The sequence below is a fragment of the Rhineura floridana genome, chromosome 7 (assembly GCF_030035675.1).
Source record: "Rhineura floridana isolate rRhiFlo1 chromosome 7, rRhiFlo1.hap2, whole genome shotgun sequence".
Lineage (NCBI taxonomy): Eukaryota > Metazoa > Chordata > Lepidosauria > Squamata > Rhineuridae > Rhineura > Rhineura floridana.
The window spans coordinates 108623389-108644069 of record NC_084486.1 but is presented as its reverse complement, the minus strand read 5'-3'; the positions used below and the strand labels follow the sequence as shown (position 1 = coordinate 108644069).

Below are 20681 nucleotides of genomic sequence, written 5' to 3'. Positions count from 1 at the left end.
TATGGATTCTTCCACACTATCTATTTACTGTGGAATTTCCATTTTTCTTTCATTCCATTTTTACAGGGCATCCAGTCACTGTTCTATTGTATTTTCCCTGTGGGTTCTTCCATATTTTCTCAAACAGCAGCAAGACTCTTACAGGACACCCTTTCTGCAATAGATTCAACAGACACTGCAACATGCAGTGTGGACCATCTATCTTCTACACCATTCTCAACACTGGGATTTTTTTCTTTCTCTGTGGCTCACATTGGGCATCTGCTACAGGCGCTGCGAAACTTCGGAGAGCAATACAAACACCAGACAGGAGAAACTGTCCAGTTCATCCACAGGCAAACTTCAGCTTGCTTTCAGTTGGCGCTATGCCTTCTAATTTGATCTACAAACTTTTAATTGTTCTGTTCACCTGAAGAGTTGTGAGAATTGTGCTGTCTCCCATCTTCCATCTACCTGGCCACTGTATTATGCTAGGAGCAAATCCTGATGGATATATTAATAAGCTCTGCTTTGAAAACTTAACTGCAAATTGGATCTTCTTTATTCCCAACTTAGTTGACATATAAGGGGATTGTTTCACATGTGGTGAACTAAGTCTGGGGCAAATTGATATAAGCTATGCTACGGCAATGTGAAAGCACTTTTAAACATAATTATCTGGAATCAAGATGGGTTGATTTAAATGGAGCTCACATCTGAATGAGTTCTTTCTCATATTATAGCCCTCTTCTGCCATTCAGTACCCATGGGTACCAAGCACATGAAGGGGCACTCATGCCTGACTAGCCCCACCCCCTAGATGTCAATGCACATGCCAGCCACAGCTCCACTCCCAGCCAAGCATGATCAGTATGACTGTGTAAGGGGTCTATCCACCACACAGATGCATCTGTGGTTCACATCCCTGTGGAGGGAGTTCTTCTGGTATACATTTGTACATTCATTAGCCCCCTTTAGACTATCTCCAGTTGTGTGTCGGCCAGGATGTGTGGTCAGTGTCCCTCCTCACTAGGGAGTGGGGATAGCCAGGAACATTCTTGGAGCCCCCTCCCCATGTATGGTACCTGCCAGTATCAAAAAACTGAACAGGGTGAAAGATTTCCCTAGTCCAAGATACATATGGGTGTAGAGAAAAGCACATTCCTGTAGTGGAAGGGAGCATTGTGTACACCACTACCTGGCTGGGCAATTGGAAATCAAATAATAGAACAAGAAATGTCCCTAAAAGTGCTAAGAATGTGTAGCCTAATCTTACTGAACCACAGTAACACTGACATCTAGCAATGGAAGAGGAGTTGCCTGGCTTAATAGGAGCAGCCTTGCTAAATCAAATCAAGGTCCCTCCAGAGGTTAGCCAGATTCCTCTGGATGCTCATAAGCACAACATAATGGTGACTGCCTCCTTCTGTTGCTTGCCTTCAGCATATTGTATTGATAGGTACAAGTAGCCTGTGCAACAAAATACAGAAGAAGTGTGGAGTGCTCCATTTCAGATCCGAGCATGTTCAATCCTCAGTGGACATAAGAACATAAGAGCAGCCTGCTGGACCAGGCCAATGGCCCATCTAGTCGAGCATCCTGTTCTCATGATGATGATGATGTACTGCCTTCAAGTCGATCCCGACTTATGGAGACCCTATGAATAGGGTTTTCATGGTAAGCGGTATTCAGAGGGGGTTTACCATTGCCTTCCTCTGAGGCGGAGAGGCAGTGACTGGCCCAAGGTCACCCAGTGAGCTTCATGGCTGTGTGGGGATTCGAACCCTGGTCTCCCAGGTCGCAGTTCAACACCTTAACCACTACACCACACTGGCTCTCATAGTGGCCAACAATTTGCCCATAGGAAACTCACTTTACTGAGGGAAACTGAAACTGATTGTTTTAGAATCCTCCTCTTCTTTATTTTGTACTTCTGCAACTCTGCTGGTACCTCCTCTTATGTGTGGATGATGCTGTACTATAAGTATTCCCACTCTTAGAACTGAGTTTGCTGTTAGTATATCTTATGATCTTGCATCTGACCACAGAGATTCTCTTTATAACTATGGTCCATGAATTTGTCTGATGCTTTTTAAAGTCATCTACACTTGTGGCCATCACCACACCTTTTGCTAGTGTATGCTATAATTTAATTATGTATTATGTGAAGATGTACTTCTTTCTGTCAGTCTTAGTTTGACTGCCAATTATATTCACTGGATTTCCCATTCCCAAGGGAGGGAGAAATTGCTCTCTGAACACCATTCACAATTGGAACATTTGCTCTTGAACCATTATGATCAATTGCAAACTCAAGCCACTACTGCAGTGTTCCTACCCCTACGGTTCTGACTGGCCAGAATGGTCGTGTATTTTAAACAGTATCTTATTATTGTTATATTTTGATGTTGCTTGGTTGTTGTTGTTTGTTGTTTTGACTTTTGATTCTGTTATATTTACTGTATTTATATATTTTGCTTGTTTTATCTTTTATGTACACCGCCCAGAGAGCCTTTTTGGCTTAGGGAAGTATATAAATTAAATTAAATTAAATAAATAAATAAATAAAATAAAGAGTCTACCTGTGGTACTGCCCTCTCCCATCTCCAACAGTACAACTTAAGTATCTTACATGGCACTGTGGTGTCATGGTGGCTAGTGCCCATTGGGACTGGGTACAGCAGAAGGCAAAGAGGCCAACAGCAGGTGAAGGCAAAGCCAACTAACTCTAGTTTTGTCCCCATTCTCTTCCCTGCTAAGTTCTACAATGGCAATTATCAAGACTAAAGTGGAGGAACCAGACAGTCAGTAGCACTACTCTCTGGCCTGGATGCAAGTGAGAAGGCAGGCGGGTGGGGGTTGGCTGAGGGCAGGCTGAGGCTTGCAGGCTGAGGCTGGACCAGCCTCCACGGACTGTTGCCTTAGTCAAGCTTATACGCACTGCTGTACTGTACTGATTGTATCCAACTATGCTTTCTCCAACTATGCGCTCTCTCGCTCTCTCGCTCTTTGGAAACCAAATGCACTTTGTTACTTTATCCCAAACACTTTTAAATATGCTGACACCTGGAGTACAATACCCATTCTATCTCACACGAGATGTGTCATGTTCTTACATGTTAGACAAGTCAAGACTGTGATCAGCAAAATGTCAAGAATTTGTTTCATTATTGCTACCAGTGATATCAAGATTGATGTACTACACAACTGTATGCACAGTCAGGACTCTGGGAGAGTAACAGCAAAATATTACATCACAGAATACACTTGTACTCTTCAGCTGTAAGATTCAGGAGCTTATTAAATGAGATTGCAGAAACTGGATCTGGTGTTCCTGATCCGCGGTGCCTCTGCTGCTGCTGGCTTGCGTCTTCCTTGTGTAAGATGATGAGGATCTTTGCTTGACTGCTGGTCACCATGGAGACTTACATTGCTCTCTGAATCATGCAGTTTGCCTGCAAAAACACGTTCCTTCCATGAGAGCTGTTAAAGATTGTGGGTCCTGTCTTAATAGCTACATCATAACTGAGCCTAACCTTATCTTTAAAACCTGGGGCCATTTTAAAGCCTGTGAATGATGCACTGGAGAGAGCCATCATTAGAAGTTTTGCTTCCAGCAGTCCCAACTTGAGCGACATGAGGTGTAGCAAGCCTGGTGCCCTCCAGATGTTGTTTGACAAAACTCCCATCTGCCCCAGCCAACAAGGCCAATGAGTCCGGGATGCTGGGAGTTGGAGTCCAACAAGTGGAGGGTACCGTGTTGGCTGTCCCTGTGCTACAGTGAAGGAATCCTCTCCCAAACTCCCCTTCTACTTAATGAAGAATAAACCCTTAGGATCATAGGAAGCTGCCTTATACTGAGTCAGTCCATCTCGCTCATTATTATCTACACTGACTAACAGTGGCTCTCCAGGGCTTCAGACGGGAGTGTCTCCCAGCCTTCCCTGGAGATGTCAGGAGTTGAACTTGAGACCTTCTGCATGCAAAGCAGATGCTCTACCACTGACTTACAGCCCTTCCCTAATTAGGTGTCTGCATAATCAGTCTATATTAATACCCACTAAGGACCCCACTTGGAACACATTGGACCATTTAAAAAAACTACTCAGAAACAACATCCCCTTTTACAGGCCACAGAGTCTCCTGGACAGTAACATTTGAATGAGCATCTTTTCTTCCAATTCATGCTATGGCTTTCCAGACCATGTATTCATGGCAAAAGACAAAAAGGAAAAAAACATTTCCATCGTGATTCCGTCATTTCATACTGCATGCATTTTCTAACAAAGATGAATCTCTGTGTCAAAGAAGTAACACATGAAGCAGCTCTGAGAGCGTCCATGGAATGCAAAGTGAAGCCAAGCAAAGGTTGGGCTGATGGCCTTGAACCATCTCAGGGAGCTGAGGGTTGTTGTTCTTTGGGGGAGGAGGGAGTGATCATTTGTCTTCTGCACAGTTGAACATCTACTCTTGCTATGTCTCTTTTCTACCCAGCACTATCTTGAATGTGCCCTGATCTGAGAGCTAGGAATATACATGTAAATTGATGTGGCATATGATAGTGGAGTCACCTGCCAATATCAAGGTCTTCCTTACTGCAGGGCAACAAGGCAAGAGTGGCCACTGTATTCTCATACAAGGGAAGATTAAAACTAATCTGGTATCCTAGCAGGGCCATCCCCAAAGCAAATGGCATTGTGTGCCCCCTGTTGCTTTCATCTCTGCTCTGCTGTCCCTCCTCCTCTTCAAGGCAACGGCAATAGCAATGACCCTTTCTCCTTCCCCCAGATTACTTTTTGTCTCCCTGCCCCCAGCTTATACATTTTTTCTTTTGTTGCTGTTCCATCTCTGCCTCTTCCCCCATTGTCTTGCAAAGGAAGAGATGAAGAGACTCACTGGGTGGATGGGAGGTGACTGGGCTGTCCTGGCAATATGGCTGCTGGCCTTGGCCACCAGCACCACACACACACACACACACACACACACACACACACACACACACACACACACACACACACACACACACACACACACACACACACACAACACACACACACACAACACACACACACACACACACACACACACACACACACACACACACACACACACACACACACACACACACACACACACACACACACACACACACACACACACACACACACACACACACCAAGATGGCCCTGCATCCTGGTTCCACCTCCACTACCTGCTAAATCCTGTGTTCTTGATTCATTTCTTCCTTTCATGCTGGTGTGTGCTTCTATGGGACTATCTGCATATTTCATTGCTATGACAGGAAATGATGCCTCATCTGGATTTGACAAGGAAAAGAAAAAGATGAAATTTAATTTTTACAGTTTGATCCCGCAGTAAAATGTTAACTGTTAACTTGTTAACTGTTCCAGTATGTCAGCCATGCTTTGCTCCATGATACTCCATTTTGTTCCTCTTCCCACCTGGTTTTCCACCAATTATCATCATAATTATCATCATATTATTCATTTATTTATATAGTGCCATCAGATGCACTGTACATAAAATAAAACAACAAATCAAGTCCTTGCCCCAAAAGGTCTACAATCTAAATAAAATAGACCACCCGCCCTTGGCTCAACAGTCAGACAACGTTCCATGGCTGCTGAACTCAGTCCTTGTTGGGTGGTTTTCAGAGTCTTTCCCCCCCTTAGGATTTTTTCCTAAAGATTTCTTTTATACTTTGGTAACTTTGGAGTTGCCCCAAGCTTACTGATATCTAGCACATGGATGGTGCCATTTCGGTGACATAAGCGATGGCACTCACAGCTTGAGCATAAGAAACAGAGGAAATGATGAAATCAAAAGATATCAAAAGGAATATTTATTCTCCATCCTTTACCTTGTGGATATGAGTTTTGGAATGCTTCAGTGTTACACTCCTGACACAGTTGAGCAGATTCATGGCTGGGAACACTGTCCCTAGTTGGCCTTCCCAGAACCTCATCCTCAGTTGCCATTGTATTCCGGACCAGGAAGTATGTGTGCATTTTCCCCTTGCCCTTCACATCAATTTCTCCTCTTTCCATCATCTCAAAATTCTTGTCCTTTAGGCACCTGAAACATAAAGAAAGTGCCACAACTAAGCAGGGGGGATGTAAATGGGGTGTGTGCAATAATTATATCAGCCTTCTTTATGAAAAGTTCAACATAGCTTAGGTTTTAAGCGGCATGCCAACTTTACTGAAGGATCTGCAGTGGCAATACAGTGGTAATTTAACTAACAGAGGCATATACAGAGGCAGGCATTGAAATGCCTGCCTGCCAGAAATGAGTGATGGCAACAGAAAGAGGCAGAAAAGCCTCTTCCCTTGCAATCTGTCACCTCCATGTGCAGGCATTGTACCTACCTGAAGTATTAGTGGTGCGTACTGGCATGAATCAGTGATGTCACCTGTCCAGGCAGCATGATAGTGCCCTGAATTGCATGGACTGTGCCTGCCATCCCCTGTTTGCTCACCACTCAGCTATATCACAGTTCTTCTTATATACTGAAGCTTAAGTTTTAATCCTCAGTGCAAAACTGAAACAGTAGACCTCACACAGGTAGAATTCTATAAATACATACCAGAATCTAACATGCTCATTCAAAATTCAGTTCAATTACTATTTTCTTTAAAAATCTGCATCTGTGTTGAAATTGTTTTTAAGATTTTTGAAGACATTTTCAATTAAAAAAAGATTTTTAAAATGTTTTGTTTTAAAGATGTTTTTAGTGTTTTATCATTTGTTTGCCGCCCTGGGCTCCTTCTGGGAGGAACGGTGGGATATCAGTTAAATAAATAAATAAATAAAATGCAAAAAAACACAGGGAGAAATATGCATTTTTATTAAGATAATTCATCCCCTCACTGGAGCAATGTTTCTTATGAGGCTTCTTGTCTACATTAATGCCTATCTTCACATTATTCTCTCATAGTGTGCATTTAAATACATCTCATCTGTGACAGACAGGAAATTCCATACTGCCCTCCAAATTACTGCACTACAAATGATCCCACCTGATAATTTTCAGCAAAACAGAGATCTCACGTTAACTCTATGGCATCCTGAATGTTGACAGCTGAATCTATGCCCAGAATCTAAGGATTTGTTTGGCATCGGGCTGATATGGCCATGTCATCACCATCTGTGACCAAACCATTTTAGGGATTTCTGCTGTGCCCTAAATCATGCCATCATCTATTCTGTGTTTTCAAAATCACAACATTACCTAAATGAAGTTACCTAAAAATCACCATTACCTAAATGAAGTAGACCTCAACAGCTGAAATGTAAATAACACATATTTTTGCAGGAAGGGCACAACTGATAATTAACCTTTCACTCATTTAGGACATATTCAAATACCTCTAAAGTAGTCCAAATAAGAAAGGACACCATCCTATACAAGTTGCATATATATAATAACGTAAGAAGATCCCTGCAAGATTTGTCTAGTCCAGTATCCTGCTCTCAGCGTGGCCAACCAGATGCTTATGGGAAATTTGCAAGCAGAACATCAGCACAATAGTACTCTCCCACTCATGCTCCCCAGCAACTGGTGTAAGAAGTGCAACAGCAAAGATCATTCTATGTGCAACCTAAGGGTTAACTCTTTTAGGAGCAAGTCAGCTAGCCAAGGCGCAGATGTGTGGAGGTGTTGCCTAGCAACCAGTCAGAGTAGGACGATCCTTGGTGAGGTAACTCATACTCTTATTGGCTATGAAATTCTAAGGGAGTTTTCCCTTGTATGGTTAGTTGTCAAGTATCTTCATGCTATGTACTAGGCCTGATCTAAGAAAGACAAACCCTATACCCTGCTCTTGTTCAGTTTCTCTCAGTAAACTTTTATCAGGATTTCTTTTCTCTCTGGATTCCATCTGCGTTATTCAAGTCACTCGTCTAACAAATGGTATTCAGAGAATACTGGCTTGGATATGGGAGAGAATATATTTTATTATTTATTTATTTATTAGATTTATATCCCACCCTTTCTCCCGGTAGGAGTCCAGGGCAGAAAGTAGGAGCTAGTAGACATCATAACTAGTAGCCACTGATAGCCTTATTCTCAGTCAATATTTTAATGCAATATTTTTACGAATGGACTGTCTTGGAGCTACTCACTGATGAACGCTGGCACTCAGATGAATTTTGCTTGGTACTCCATGGCTCTCCATCCGGGATGCTATATTCACTGTGTCTCCAAACAAGCAATAACGTGGCATTTTTTCTCCGACAACCCCAGCAAGCACAGGCCCTGTGTGGATCCCAACTCTAATCTGAGCAGGAGTTTAAAAAAAATTACTTCCACAACAGGTTTAATTTCGAGCACAGTCTATCCATAACTTTTAAAACACGAACTAAACAGTGACAAGCCATAATTCAGGGCTCCTCCAGACAACCTGCTTATTCAGCATTTCTCCAGATTTGCTTGCACAAAGCTTACACCATTGTTAGACTATGTCTAATCTTCACTGAGCATTTGCTCTGCTTTTCCTCATGTTGTGGTTGTATGACGATGGACATTCATCCCGATTTGCTTTCAGGGTGTTCATATGTCTTCTCATTCATCACCCGTTCATACCACACTTTTCAATACATTCCCATGTCATTTTTCAAGCTACAAAAAGGTTCAGCGTGTTGTTGGTTTTTTTAAGTGGATTTGTTGCTCTAGAGAGACAGTGTGCTTCAGTGGCACAAGCCTGAAGTTCCCATCTGCACTTGAACCCCTTCTACAAAATATTGGTAGTCTGGAGGCACCCCAAGGGTTTCATAGGCTGAACCCAGTTCTACAACATTGTGAGACTATTTTGAAACAAGGCCATTGTGATCCCTCATGACAGTTGACACTATTGGCAAGGATGTTTTGTCGTTCCACCAGGCTTTTGCAGGCAGTTAAGAAGATCTTTTTGCAACAGTTATCCTTTGTTCTTACTGTATTTTTAATGGGATTTACTGTACTTTTTTTACTTGCTGTAAACCACTTTGATGTTTTAAAATGAAATAGCGGTATACAAATAGATTTATAAACAAGTAAATAAAATGTTTCTTGACATAGTTAAGGGAGGCAAATCTCACAGGCTGTTCCTTTTTTGAGAGATAGGGAAGCTGAAACTGTAGTATTGAATTAAGTGATCTGAAAAGGACTGAAAAACCCTGTGGGCAAATTGTGAGCTGTGAGGCAAAAGATCTGTGTGTGTTAGGGTTGCCAGGTTCAATCCCTGAGACTGATCCTGTATCTTTAGGCCTGGGCCTGGCAACCAAGAGGTCTTCTGTATCTTTAAAAGTAGTACAGGGGGAAGGGAGAATTCCACCTTGTGGTTTTTCCTATTACAGGGTTGCAAGAACACCTGCTCTTGGCTGACTTTCTCTTCTCCTAAAGATACAGGATCAGTCTCAGGGATTGAACCTGGCAACCCTAGTGTGTGTGTTCCACAAGAACGGATTCCTCCTGAAGCCATTTTGAGATCTCTGAAAAATTTCTGTCTGCCCAGTGATGCTGTCAAGGTCAGGACTTTGTGGCAAAAAATCCAGGGTCTCACTTCGCAGAAGGAGCAGGGGGCAGCAAATGCAGTTGGACTGACTCATCACAGATTAAAATAAACAAAATACTCCACATTGCCATCCAAAGGGGCACAAGGGGAAGCCCATAAGACCTTTAGGTACAGAGTCTAAAATTCACCTAACTGCACCCCTGTTTCAGACTCCAGCCTCAAAAGCACAGACAAAAGCTACATCCAAACCGTATATTTAAAGTACTATTATACTACTTTAACATCCATGCAAACTATAGTTTGTTAAGTATGCTGAGAGTTGTTCAGAGACACACACACCCCATTCCCCTCACAGAGCTACAGTCCCAGAGTTCCCTGGGAAGAAGGACTGATTGTTAAACCATTCTGAGAATTGCTGTAAATGTAAGGTGTGTATGTGACCAAAATCACAAGATTGTAAAATGCAATCTCATGAGCCCTGGACATCCTTTAAAGTGGACAGCTTTGATAAAATCCTGGTAAAACTCACTTCTCTCATCTACAGTGTATTAATGTGCTGAGGCTACTCAACTGAAAAACAGACTGCTTAGCTGTACATCCCAGATCCAAATCACTGTGTGCACACACGGCTCCCTGTTGTTTTAATGGAAGAGGCAGCTCCATGTGTATACATCCATTTACATGTACAAAGTTTCCTCTTCCATTAAACTGAATTACGGCATCCTTGCAGGCATGGGAGCTCTGTGTGCATATTAAAGACCTTGCAGTTATAAAGAACTGGTGGCCCTGGGACATTGATCTTTAGCCATCTCAGTGAGTTTGCCAAGCCAACCAATGGGATCTTTCAGATGTTGACTTTTTATGATGCCAGCATAGAAGGCCATCATGTTATTGCACATAACTCACAAATCATGTCTGATTTACCACTCACAGAGCTATAATGCTCAGCACCCTTAATGAACTATAGTTCCCAGGATTCTTGTGTGTGGGGGGGAAAATGTGCTTTCAATGTGTTTTAAATCCATGGTGTGCAGGTAGCCTGAGGTTGCTGATCATTATTGCTCTACACATTGTGCCAAAACATCTTCCCTTGCAAATAGTAAACAGACAAGGTTGTGTGTGTATTAGCTACTCACTTGAATAGGATTCCCAGAGACTGGATTTTTTATGTCTTTTGCTGCTATTATCATTCCCAGGGCAAAGTTGGCAACACGTTCAGCATGTGTTGATACAGGCACAGGAACACCCCCAACCACCATATAGGCATCCCCTATAGTTTCCACCTATAAAAAAGAAGCAGACAAAATCCTACCATTTCAATTGTCTCTGAGATTATAAAAAGTTAAAATATATTTTTAAGGACTTGCCTAATTGTTTTAACATCTGGGTTACTGAGAATACAGGAACTCTGTTCCTATAATACAACTAACCTCTTATTTTCCCCCGACATTCAAAGTCCTTGCTTCCCACACCCCCATCGAGGGACAAAACCATCCATGCCTTCTGTTTCTACCAGTGGACAGAAAGAGCACAGTGTAAGATAAGGATGGATATGAAATGGTCGGTGGAAAAGAGAGACCCATGCCCAAAATGTTCACTGATCCGATTCAGGCCTATAACTGAAGATATACAGAACATAGGAAGGCAATGCTCCCCTGCATTGCAAAAGGAGATATGCCTTTGATTTGCCACCTTGGTTGTTGTTTTTTTAAGTCTAAAATTTTGATCGCATGGAAATGTCACATTTTAAATATTCAAATTATTTTAATATGTAATGTTGTTATAATTAACAATGATGTAAACATATTGTTCGTTTTCTTCTTCATGAAAATAAAGCTTTAAGAATGCATTCCACCTGTGGTTTTGTGCATAAATTGATTAAATCACTGCCACCCTCTTATCATACTGATACTATTAAGGCAGCGCATGGATGCTGTAGATGGACCAGAGGAGAGCTCAGTGTTAGGATTCTTGTTCCCAGGGAGGCCTCAGAGCCGTAGAACCGTTCCTTACTTCAAGTTCTGCCTGGCAGGTTCTCATCACAGCTGTTTGTGATATGTAGCCCTTATAAATTCTCTCTGCTACCTCTGGCTCGCCAGTGAGTTTGCAGCCTCAGACTTCACTTCCCCCACCCCACCACCACTCAGCGATCTCTTTCTCAGATGTTCTGCTCTCAGCTGTCTCACTCCGCCCCTTTGTTTTGTCTCTATCACCACACTGTTACCCCTCTCTGTTCCTTTTCTCCCATCTTAATTAGTATTCTGGGGCTGAGCTTCTTCCTCCCTTTGGTCTTTATCTCTCCACGTTGATACTGTGTGCTCGCCAGCAGCCCTTCCTCCTCATCTTCCTCTCTGTGATTTTTGCTGCTACTGCTGTTATCTCATTCTCCCACGGCCACCTGCCATATTTTATCAGACCGCAGTGACCATGGGAGGGCGTTGCCCACACCGTCATTACAGTGTCACTTCCAGCCTCTCACATTTAGGATCAGCAGACAAAGAAGATACAAACAGTCTCGGCAAGATTCAGCCAAAGCAAGGCAAAAGGAATGAATGGATCAGAATCTGGGTATGAGGAAGAATCAGGAGTCCTTCACAGGAGCTTTTTACCAGTGTCTTTCTGCTCTCTTTTAGACTGGGTGCTGGGAATATGGAATCAAAGAAAGCAGGGAGACTTGAGCAGTCTACCAAGGTGAGGGAGGGGGAGAAAAAATGGTTCTTGACATCTATTCCCTGTTTCCCACTAATGTCACTTTCCTGAAATGAAGCCGAACATTTGTCACTAAATAAAATACCTTATAGACATCATGCACTGTAGTTAGCCGGTCAAATCGCAGATACATTGCATTTAACATGAGGACAATCTGAATAGGTTCACACTGGGCACAAATGTTGGTAAAAGTTACAACATCGCTGAATAATATGGTGCACTCTTTAAACTCTCCTACAAGCAAAAAAGGACAAATTTTAGGTTGGTTTTTGTGGGGAGGTTAGTTTAGTGAATAAATCCACTCAAGAGCTGTTTAACTGTTCTGAACTCGAGACATTCATTCATTCCTAGCTGCCTAGATTTCATAAGTTTTTTTTAAAAAAAAAATATAGCTAGTTAGTTACCTTGCCAATACAAATAGCCCTAGAAGACATAGAAAGGATAAGATTAATGCAACTGCAGAGCAAAAGACCAAAATAGACAATGACAAAACTATATACACATACATAAATATGCTTTATAAGCCTGAGGGTGGGGAACCTCTGTCCCTTCAGATGTTGTTGGACACCTACTCAAATTAGCCCCAGCCAACATGGCCAACAGTCAGGGATGATGGGAGCTGTAGTCCAACAACACCTGGAGAGCCACACGTTCCCCACCCGATTTAACCAAAACATATTAAAGGGTTTTTTTTAATTTCCTCGTAAGAGTTAAGCACATGCTTAACTTTCCATATAAAAACATAAGAATAACCCTGCTAGATCACACCAAAGGCCTATCTAGTCCAGCATTCATTTCCAACAATGGAGAACCAGATGCTTCCCAGAAGCTTGCTTGTTTCCTTGCTTATTTATTTATTATTTAATTTATATCCCACCTTTTCTCCCAGCAGGAGCCCAGAGCAGCAAACAAAAGCACTAAAAACACTTTAAAACATCATAAAAACAGACTTTGAAATATATTCAAACAAAACTTCTTTAAAAACATTTTTAAAAGCTTTCAAGACATCTTTTTTTAAAAAAAGGTTAAAAGCATATTGTAAAAAAAAGGTTTAAAAGCATATTAAAAAGCAATTCCAGCACAGACACAGACTGGGAAGCTTACAAAGCAAGACTTAAGGCAACAGCCCTTCTATGTTTAGTATACTTTCTGTGAGCAACGGAGATGCTCTTGCACTGAAATCAATTGGACTTACAAGTGCTTAACTTTGGCTGGATGGTGCCCTAAATCAATAGCTTAAAGCAGGTATAGGCAATATTGACAAACTACAACTCCCATCATCCCTGACCATTAGCCTTTGACAACTGGCTTAAAGAGAATGATAACACTGTACCCCAATGGCAACACTAGGGCTCCTGTTGGGAGGAAGGGTGGAATATAAATAAATAAATAAATAAAACACTAGAGGAAGAGAGAAAGAAAGTCTGGCCCAACTTTGCTCTAAAGTTCGCAGATTCTCTCAGTGGCCCAAAGATTTTTATTTTGGTACGTGCTTGCAAGTTCATCTTTCATAAAAGTCTAGCCCTCATTCTAAAAAAGCTAAGCACCTGCATATCAGCCTTGAATATTCTGTCCATACTGCATTCATTCACCTGCCTCAACTCGTTTCCCTTCTTTGAGCTGGTTGGCCACATGCTTTGGGAGCATGGCATAGAGAAGGGTTTCTGTCTTTTTCTTCTCTTCCTCCAGGTGCTTTGACAGAATCCGTAGCTCCTCTTTCTTCCTCTCGAGCTGATTGGAAAGCTCCATCTCAGCCAGCCGCTGTTGGTTGAGAAGGATCAAATCCCTGGTGACATCATGGGGAGCAATGTCTGCAATGTGCATGTGCCTCTCTTCCAGCTCATGCAGCGTGCGCAGGAGAGGGGAGCAAAGGTAGAGCATACACTGAACAGACTCCATCCAAATCATCTGCCCTGATTAAATGATAATAATAAAACATAATCACAGGTAGGTTTCCTGTATGCCATTCATTTTAGTTATTTACATTTTTAGTACTGCTATTTTTTCTCCAGATTAAAATCCATTGTTAAACTTCTGTCCCTCTCCTCCACTTCTACATGATTACAATGAAGACACCATTTCAGATTTCAAGGGGAGGGGAGTGTTAGGGAAGAGATTTTGAGGAAAGAGCAGATTTTCAGCTGGGGCTTGAATTGGTAAATGTCTGGCTGGAGGTCTTCAAGCAAAGGCTGGGCAGCCATCTGTTGGCCATCTCTAGCTCTGGACTTCCTACACTGAGCAGGGTTTTGGACTAGAGCTAACAAAGCTCCCACTAACTCTATGATTCTACAGGAGCAAGTATGGTGGAAACAGCAGCATTATCAACAAAGGTCAAACAGTCACATGCACTGTTTTCTTAAGCAAAGGGACTGATCAAAGCAAAGGGTGGTATTCAGTACTAGTACATCCACTGAAGTTAATAGACACGACTAACTTAGGTTCATTAATTTCAATGGGTCTTCTCTGAGTAGGACATAGCTGAATACAGTCCAAAGTCCCTTAGCTGGTTAGTTCTCTAGAGTTTCAATCCTAGAATGGCTGGTTTTCCAAAATCAAAGGGGGTCCACTAAATAGTGCTGTGATACACAGAAATAGGAATGAATAACTAATTGCAAAGCATGTAAGGAATTCTTTGGACTACTTCGCACTGGGATAGTCTACTTGTTCTCTGAACTGCACCCTCTCAAATTCAGGGGTGCTATTAGGTATTTTATTTATTTATTTATTTATTTATTTATTTACATTTATATACCACCCCATTGCCAAAGCTCTCTGGGCAGTTTACAAAAATTAAAAACACTGAACATTAAAAACAAATATACAATTTTAAAAACCATACAAAGTTTGAAACCATGAAGCTCAGATAAACCAGGTAAAAGACCTGGGGTCAGAGCTCAGCACATGCTGTTAGAATGCCTGGGAGAAAAAGAAAGTCTTGATCTGGTGCCAAAAAGATAACAATGCTGGTGCCAGGCGAACTTCATTGGGGAGATCATTCCATAATTTGGGGACCACCACTGAAAAGACGCTTCCCCTTCTTGCCAGACTCCCAGCTTCCCTTGGAGTAGCACCCGGAGGAGGGCCTTTGATTTTGAGCATAGTGTATGGGTGGGTTCGTGTCGGGAGAGGCGTTTCATCAGGTATTGTGGTCCCAAGCCATGTAAGGCTTTACAGGTTAAAAACAGCACCTTGAATTGGGCTCGGAAACATATAGGCAGCCAATGCAAGCGGGCCAGAATTGGTTTTATATGTTTGAACCATCTGGTCCCTGTTACCAATCTGGCTGCTGCATTTTGCACAAGCTGCAGTTTCTGAACCATCTTCAAAGGCAGCCCCATGTAGAGTGCATTGCAGTAATTTAATTTGGAGGTTACCAGAGCATGGACAACTGAAGCCAGGTTATCCCTGTCCAGATAGGGGCGTAGCTGGGCCAACAACCACCAAGGCTACCTAACTCTCAAGTGACAGAAATGGTTCTAGGAGAACCCCCAAGCTATGAACCTGCTCCATAAGGGGGAGTGCAAAGCCATCCAGAATACAGGTTGGAAATCCACCATCTGGTCAGAAGAACCACCCACTAGCAGCATCTCAGTCTTGTCTGGATTGAGCCTCTGTTTGTTTGTTTGTTTATTGCATTTGTATACCGCCCCATAGCCAAAGCCCTCATCCAGTCCATTGTTGCAGCCAGGCACCAGTTCAGCACATTGACAGCCTCACCTGAAGAAGATGAAAAGGAGAAATAGAGCTGCGTGTCATCAGCATACTGATGGCAACGCACTCCAAAACTCCAGATGACTGCACCCAATGGTTTCATGTAGATGTTGAACAGCATGGGAGACAGAACTGACCCCTGCAGAACCCCATACTGGAGAATCCAGGGAGCTGAGCAGTGTTCCCCAAGCACCACCTTCTGGAATCAACCCAACAAGTAGGAGCGGAACCACTGCCATGCAGTATCTCCCAGTCTCAACTCAGCCAGTCATCCCAGAAGGATACCATGGTTGATGGTATTGAAAGCCACAGAGAGATCAAGGAAAATCAACAGAGTCACACTCCTCCTGTCCTCCTGACAAAGGTCATCATACAAGGCGACCAAGGCTGTTTCCATGCCAAAACCAGGCCTGAAACCCGACTGAAATGGATCCAGATAATCGGTCTCATCCAAGAGTGTCTGGAGCTGACCTGCAACCACTTGTTTCAGGACCTTGCCCAGGAAGGGAATATTTGCCACCGGCCTATAGTTATTAAGATTTTCTGGGTCCAAGGAAGATTTCTTCAGGAGTGGTCTCACTACTGCCTTTTTCAGGGGGCCCAGGACCACTCCCTCTCGCAAAGAGGCATTAATCACTTCCCTGGCCCATCCAGCTGTTCCATCCCTGCTAGCTTTTATGAGCCAAGAAGGGCAAGGATCCAGTACAGAAGTGGTTGCACAAACCTGTCCAAGCACCTTGTCAATGTCCTCAAGCTGTACCAACTGAAACTCATCCAAGAAATCAGGACAAGACTGTGCTCTGGATTCCTCACTTGATTCACCTGCTATAACACTGGAGTCTAGGTCCTGGCGGATGCCTAAGATTTTATCCTGGTAGTGCCTAGCAAATTCATTACAGTGGGCCTCAGAGGGTTTTATCATGTCCTTGGGGCCAGCATGTAATAGCCCCTGGCCAACTCTGAAAAGCTCCACTGGGTGGCAAATTGATGATTTAATAGTGGCAGCAAAATATTGTGTGTTTTTTTGCTGTCTTCACCTGAATACAGCTTACCATAGGCACTTACCAATGTTTGATTGCATCCACCAGGAGTTCGTCTCCATCTGCACCCAATCTAGTTAAAGGATGTAGGGCACAGGATCATGGCACAAATTTGCATATGCTAATTTACAGCAGGAGAAGGAAGGTGGGAAGGGATGCTCACCTGACCTCCCAAGAGCTGAGTCACTCCTGCTAACTGGAAGGGAGAGGCAACAGGGAGGTCAGTGTGGTGTAAATGTACTGCTAATAACCAATCTGGTGCTTCTGCTGGTGTGTTCATACCACTGTGACCACCCAACTGCCTCCCCCTCCCCTTACCTGTAAGCACCAGTGACTCAGTTGTCAGGAAGTCAGATGAGTGACAGAGCTCTAGCCTGCTACTGCATATGTATCCATTCCTCTGAGTAAATTTACATGGCAGGTAGCTAGGATCTCACCAGCATTGTGCTTTACAATGTATCCAGCTGCCCTGTAAGCAAAGTAAAAAGAAATTAAAGGGAAAGGGCAGGAAAAAAGACCCAGGGGAACCCTGTGTCTATGCCCTTCCTCAAACTACAGGTGGGGAACCACATAATTGAAATGCTCCTCCATACAATAAACGAATTCACTGCACATCAAAAACTAGCATATTAGGAAGAACTCCCTGACATCTAGTTTTCTATGTGCAGAGATGAGCCCCCACCTGTAGTCTGAAGTGGTACAGTCCAGGCACAGATTTACCACCTTCGTGAAAAAACACCCTTTTTTCTCTCATAGTAAGCACTCAAATATATCCAAACAACTCATCAGATAGTCACATTAATAATGCCTGATCCCAATATTTATTAAGAAAAAAAGTTTCCTCTCAGCTCTAACATAGGACCCTGATATATATTGAGGAAAAAAGTTACCTCTCAGCTCCAACATAGGATGCTGCTTCCAGGATTCTGGCATCATCTCTCGCTTGGTCCGGAAAACAAATTGACTGTTGATAAATTTCTGAACACTGGAGATGGTGAATTTCACTTCAGGGCGTACAATACTGAAGTACTGATTGAGGCGGATGCCCATAGTTTGAAGGCCAGGCACAATCTTCTGAATGCTGACTCCGGCTTGCTTCACTCTGAGCTTAAAAATAAAAACACAACTCTTTAGCATCAGCCACCAGTAGGACTTGGTTGTAGTACCTCTGGATTAAGAATACAGGAACATAGGAAGCTGCCTTACACAAAGTCAGGCCATTGGTTCATCCAGCCCGGTATTGTCCACACTACTGGCAGCAGGATTCTCCAGGATTTCAGGCAGGGGGTCTTTCTCAGCCCTATCTGGAGATGCCAGGGATTGAACCTGGGACTTCTGCATGCAAAGTGGGTGCTCTACCACTGAGCTACAGCTCTTCATAGAAGCAGCTGGCATGGTGGTGCCACACAGCTGGCCTCTTGGCAGTGCTATCACTGCCACTTACTGGAATTATATGAGGGCAGGACAGCGGCATGGTTGGGGCTACAGCTCCTATCACCCTTGACCATTGGCCACCCTCACTAGTAGGACTGATGGGAGTCAGAGTCCAACATCTGGCCACAAGTTCACCATCCTTATTGGAAGTAAACACCCGAGCAAGGACACACTAGCGCTACCCTCTCTTTGCTGTTCTGATCATCCTCTACAAGTTGGAGAATGATCTTCTGAAGTGAGGAGCCTCCAATACAAGTTTTACTGTACATTGTAGAACCCTGAATAATCAGGGTACTAAAGCATGTGGGGAGTCTCCGTGGATACAGAAGGCTCCCTGCTACAGATGATCAGCCTGTAATGAAGAGCAGTCAGAAGGAGGCAGAGCTAGCACCCTTATCCTCAGAGCTCCCCCACCTTGTATGTTTACTTAACATCTATAGAAAAAGTCTGAGGAGGGACTTGATCCTTGTGTTATGCAACAATGTGATGTGCTGGTATAATGGTGAGATGTTTGATTGTTTGTGGGGCAACATTCAGCAGCTAGTTTGGCAACAGTACTGGAAAGGTAGTTATTAATCCCAGGATAACTGATCATGTAAATCCCCAGGCTGGATTACTGTAATGCACTCTATGTGGGGCTGCCCTTGAGGTTCATCTGGAAGCTGCAGCTGGTGCAAAATGCAGTGGCACAACTGCTCACTAGGGCAGGATATCACCAACATGTCACCTCACTGCTGAAAGAATTGCACTGGCTGCCCATTAGCTACTGGGCTAAGTTCAAGGTTCTGGTTTTAGTGAACAAAGCCCTATACAGATTGGGATCAGAATACCTGAAAGATCATCTTGCCCTTTATATACTGAGTCAATCACTGCACTCTGCAGGTGAGGGCCTCCTGCAGATACCATCTTATCAGGAGGTCTGTTCTGCACAACATAGGAAGCAGACCTTTAGTATTGTGGCACCTACCCTTTGAAATCTCTCCCCTTGAATATGAGACAGGTGCCATCTCTGTTATCTTTTTGGTGCCTACTGAAGTTTCAACAAGCTTTTGAAATAGAGACTATCCCAGTCTGTGTCTGTGTTTGAATTGCTTTTTAAGATGTTTTTAAAGCTTTTTTAAAAAAATTGAATTGGTTTTTAATATGTTTTTCAAGATGTTTTGTTTTAATATGTTTTTCAATATGTTTTGTTTTTATATATTTTAAAGTCTGTTTTTATGATGTTTTTGAGTGTTTTTGGTGGGGTTTTTTTGCTGTCCTGGGCTCCTACTGGAAGGGCAGGATATAAATTTAATAAATAAATAAACAAACAAACAGGATGTCTCAGGCTAACGTATCACATGAACAAGCTTTTAAATCAATAGTAGACAGTAGCAGTAAACAGGTTTTTGCATTAGGTGATTGAGCCTGTAATTATTTACCCAGTTACCTGGGCATAAACTTCAGTGAACTCAACAGGATTTTGTAGCTATGTACAGGATTATGCTAAACAGTGGCTGTGTATTTGGTTCACAAATATAGGGAAACTAGTTGTCATTAATGTGACTTACCTCTTCATCAAAAACAATATGGAAAGGAAGCCCATTGCAGAAAGTCTTTGGGTCTATGCAGAGGGTCTTAGGATAGATAGGGTCAAATCCTCTCAGAAGTCGTCCTGCAGTATGATGTGGGGAAAGGTGGTAATTTTAATCATATCATAATTGCCACCCTGGGCTCCTTCTGCGAGGAAGGGCAGGATAGAAATTTAATAAACAAATATTAAATAAAAGAATTCCCTGATAGAATTAGAACCACTTTAGGTAGCATGGTTCTGCAAGATTATTTAATACATTCATCAATCAACATGCATTCATTTATCCACCACCACCTTCCTCCAAGAACCTCAGGATAATGTACATTTGGATTATCCATTTATATGAATATTGTGTGATTGGAAGTACTTGCAGCACAAGTTCACCAGCTATGCTTATATAAACTGGAACCTGGGGAAGATTTTTTTAAATGCAGGTTGGTTGGGGGTGGGGAAGAAGAACATAGACAAACTTGTATACGCCCCTTTATATCTTGGGACAGCAGCACCCAAGCCAGTTAATCTTCAAATATACTCCTATGCTTCATTGCTTGCCCTGAGTGCCCTATTGTGGGGTAGAAGGGCAGGACAGAAATATTTTAAATAAATAAATAAAATACATAAATTGAACATCACTTGTAAAGTATCCAGTGCAAGCAAATTGCTGCTTTGTTTGCTTACATAATGCTATTAGAGTTCTAAAGGGCAGGTTACAATGTTTGG

The 20681-nt window shown here is 42.7% G+C and overlaps 1 protein-coding gene across 3 annotated transcripts in view; it reads right to left on the bottom strand.

Annotated features, from left to right (window-relative positions):
- Positions 1-3135: 3135 nt before the first annotated feature.
- LOC133388494 (guanylate cyclase soluble subunit beta-2-like) overlaps positions 3136-20681 on the bottom strand; it is a 42633-nt gene continuing 25087 nt past the window's right edge. For 2 of the 3 annotated variants that reach the window (XM_061634454.1, XM_061634456.1), the window contains 9 exons: positions 19939-20042; positions 17845-18061; positions 13796-14116; positions 12289-12437; positions 10631-10777; positions 8125-8279; positions 5861-6075; positions 5192-5296; positions 3136-3434 (listed from right to left, as the gene is read on the bottom strand). In XM_061634454.1, the coding sequence (XP_061490438.1) occupies positions 3280-3434; positions 5192-5296; positions 5861-6075; positions 8125-8279; positions 10631-10777; positions 12289-12437; positions 13796-14116; positions 17845-18061; positions 19939-20042 (1568 nt within the window). In that variant the 3' untranslated portion in view covers positions 3136-3279. The remainder of the gene's footprint in view (positions 3435-5191; positions 5297-5860; positions 6076-8124; positions 8280-10630; positions 10778-12288; positions 12438-13795; positions 14117-17844; positions 18062-19938; positions 20043-20681) is intronic. The other variant, XM_061634455.1, reaches the window with a different exon arrangement.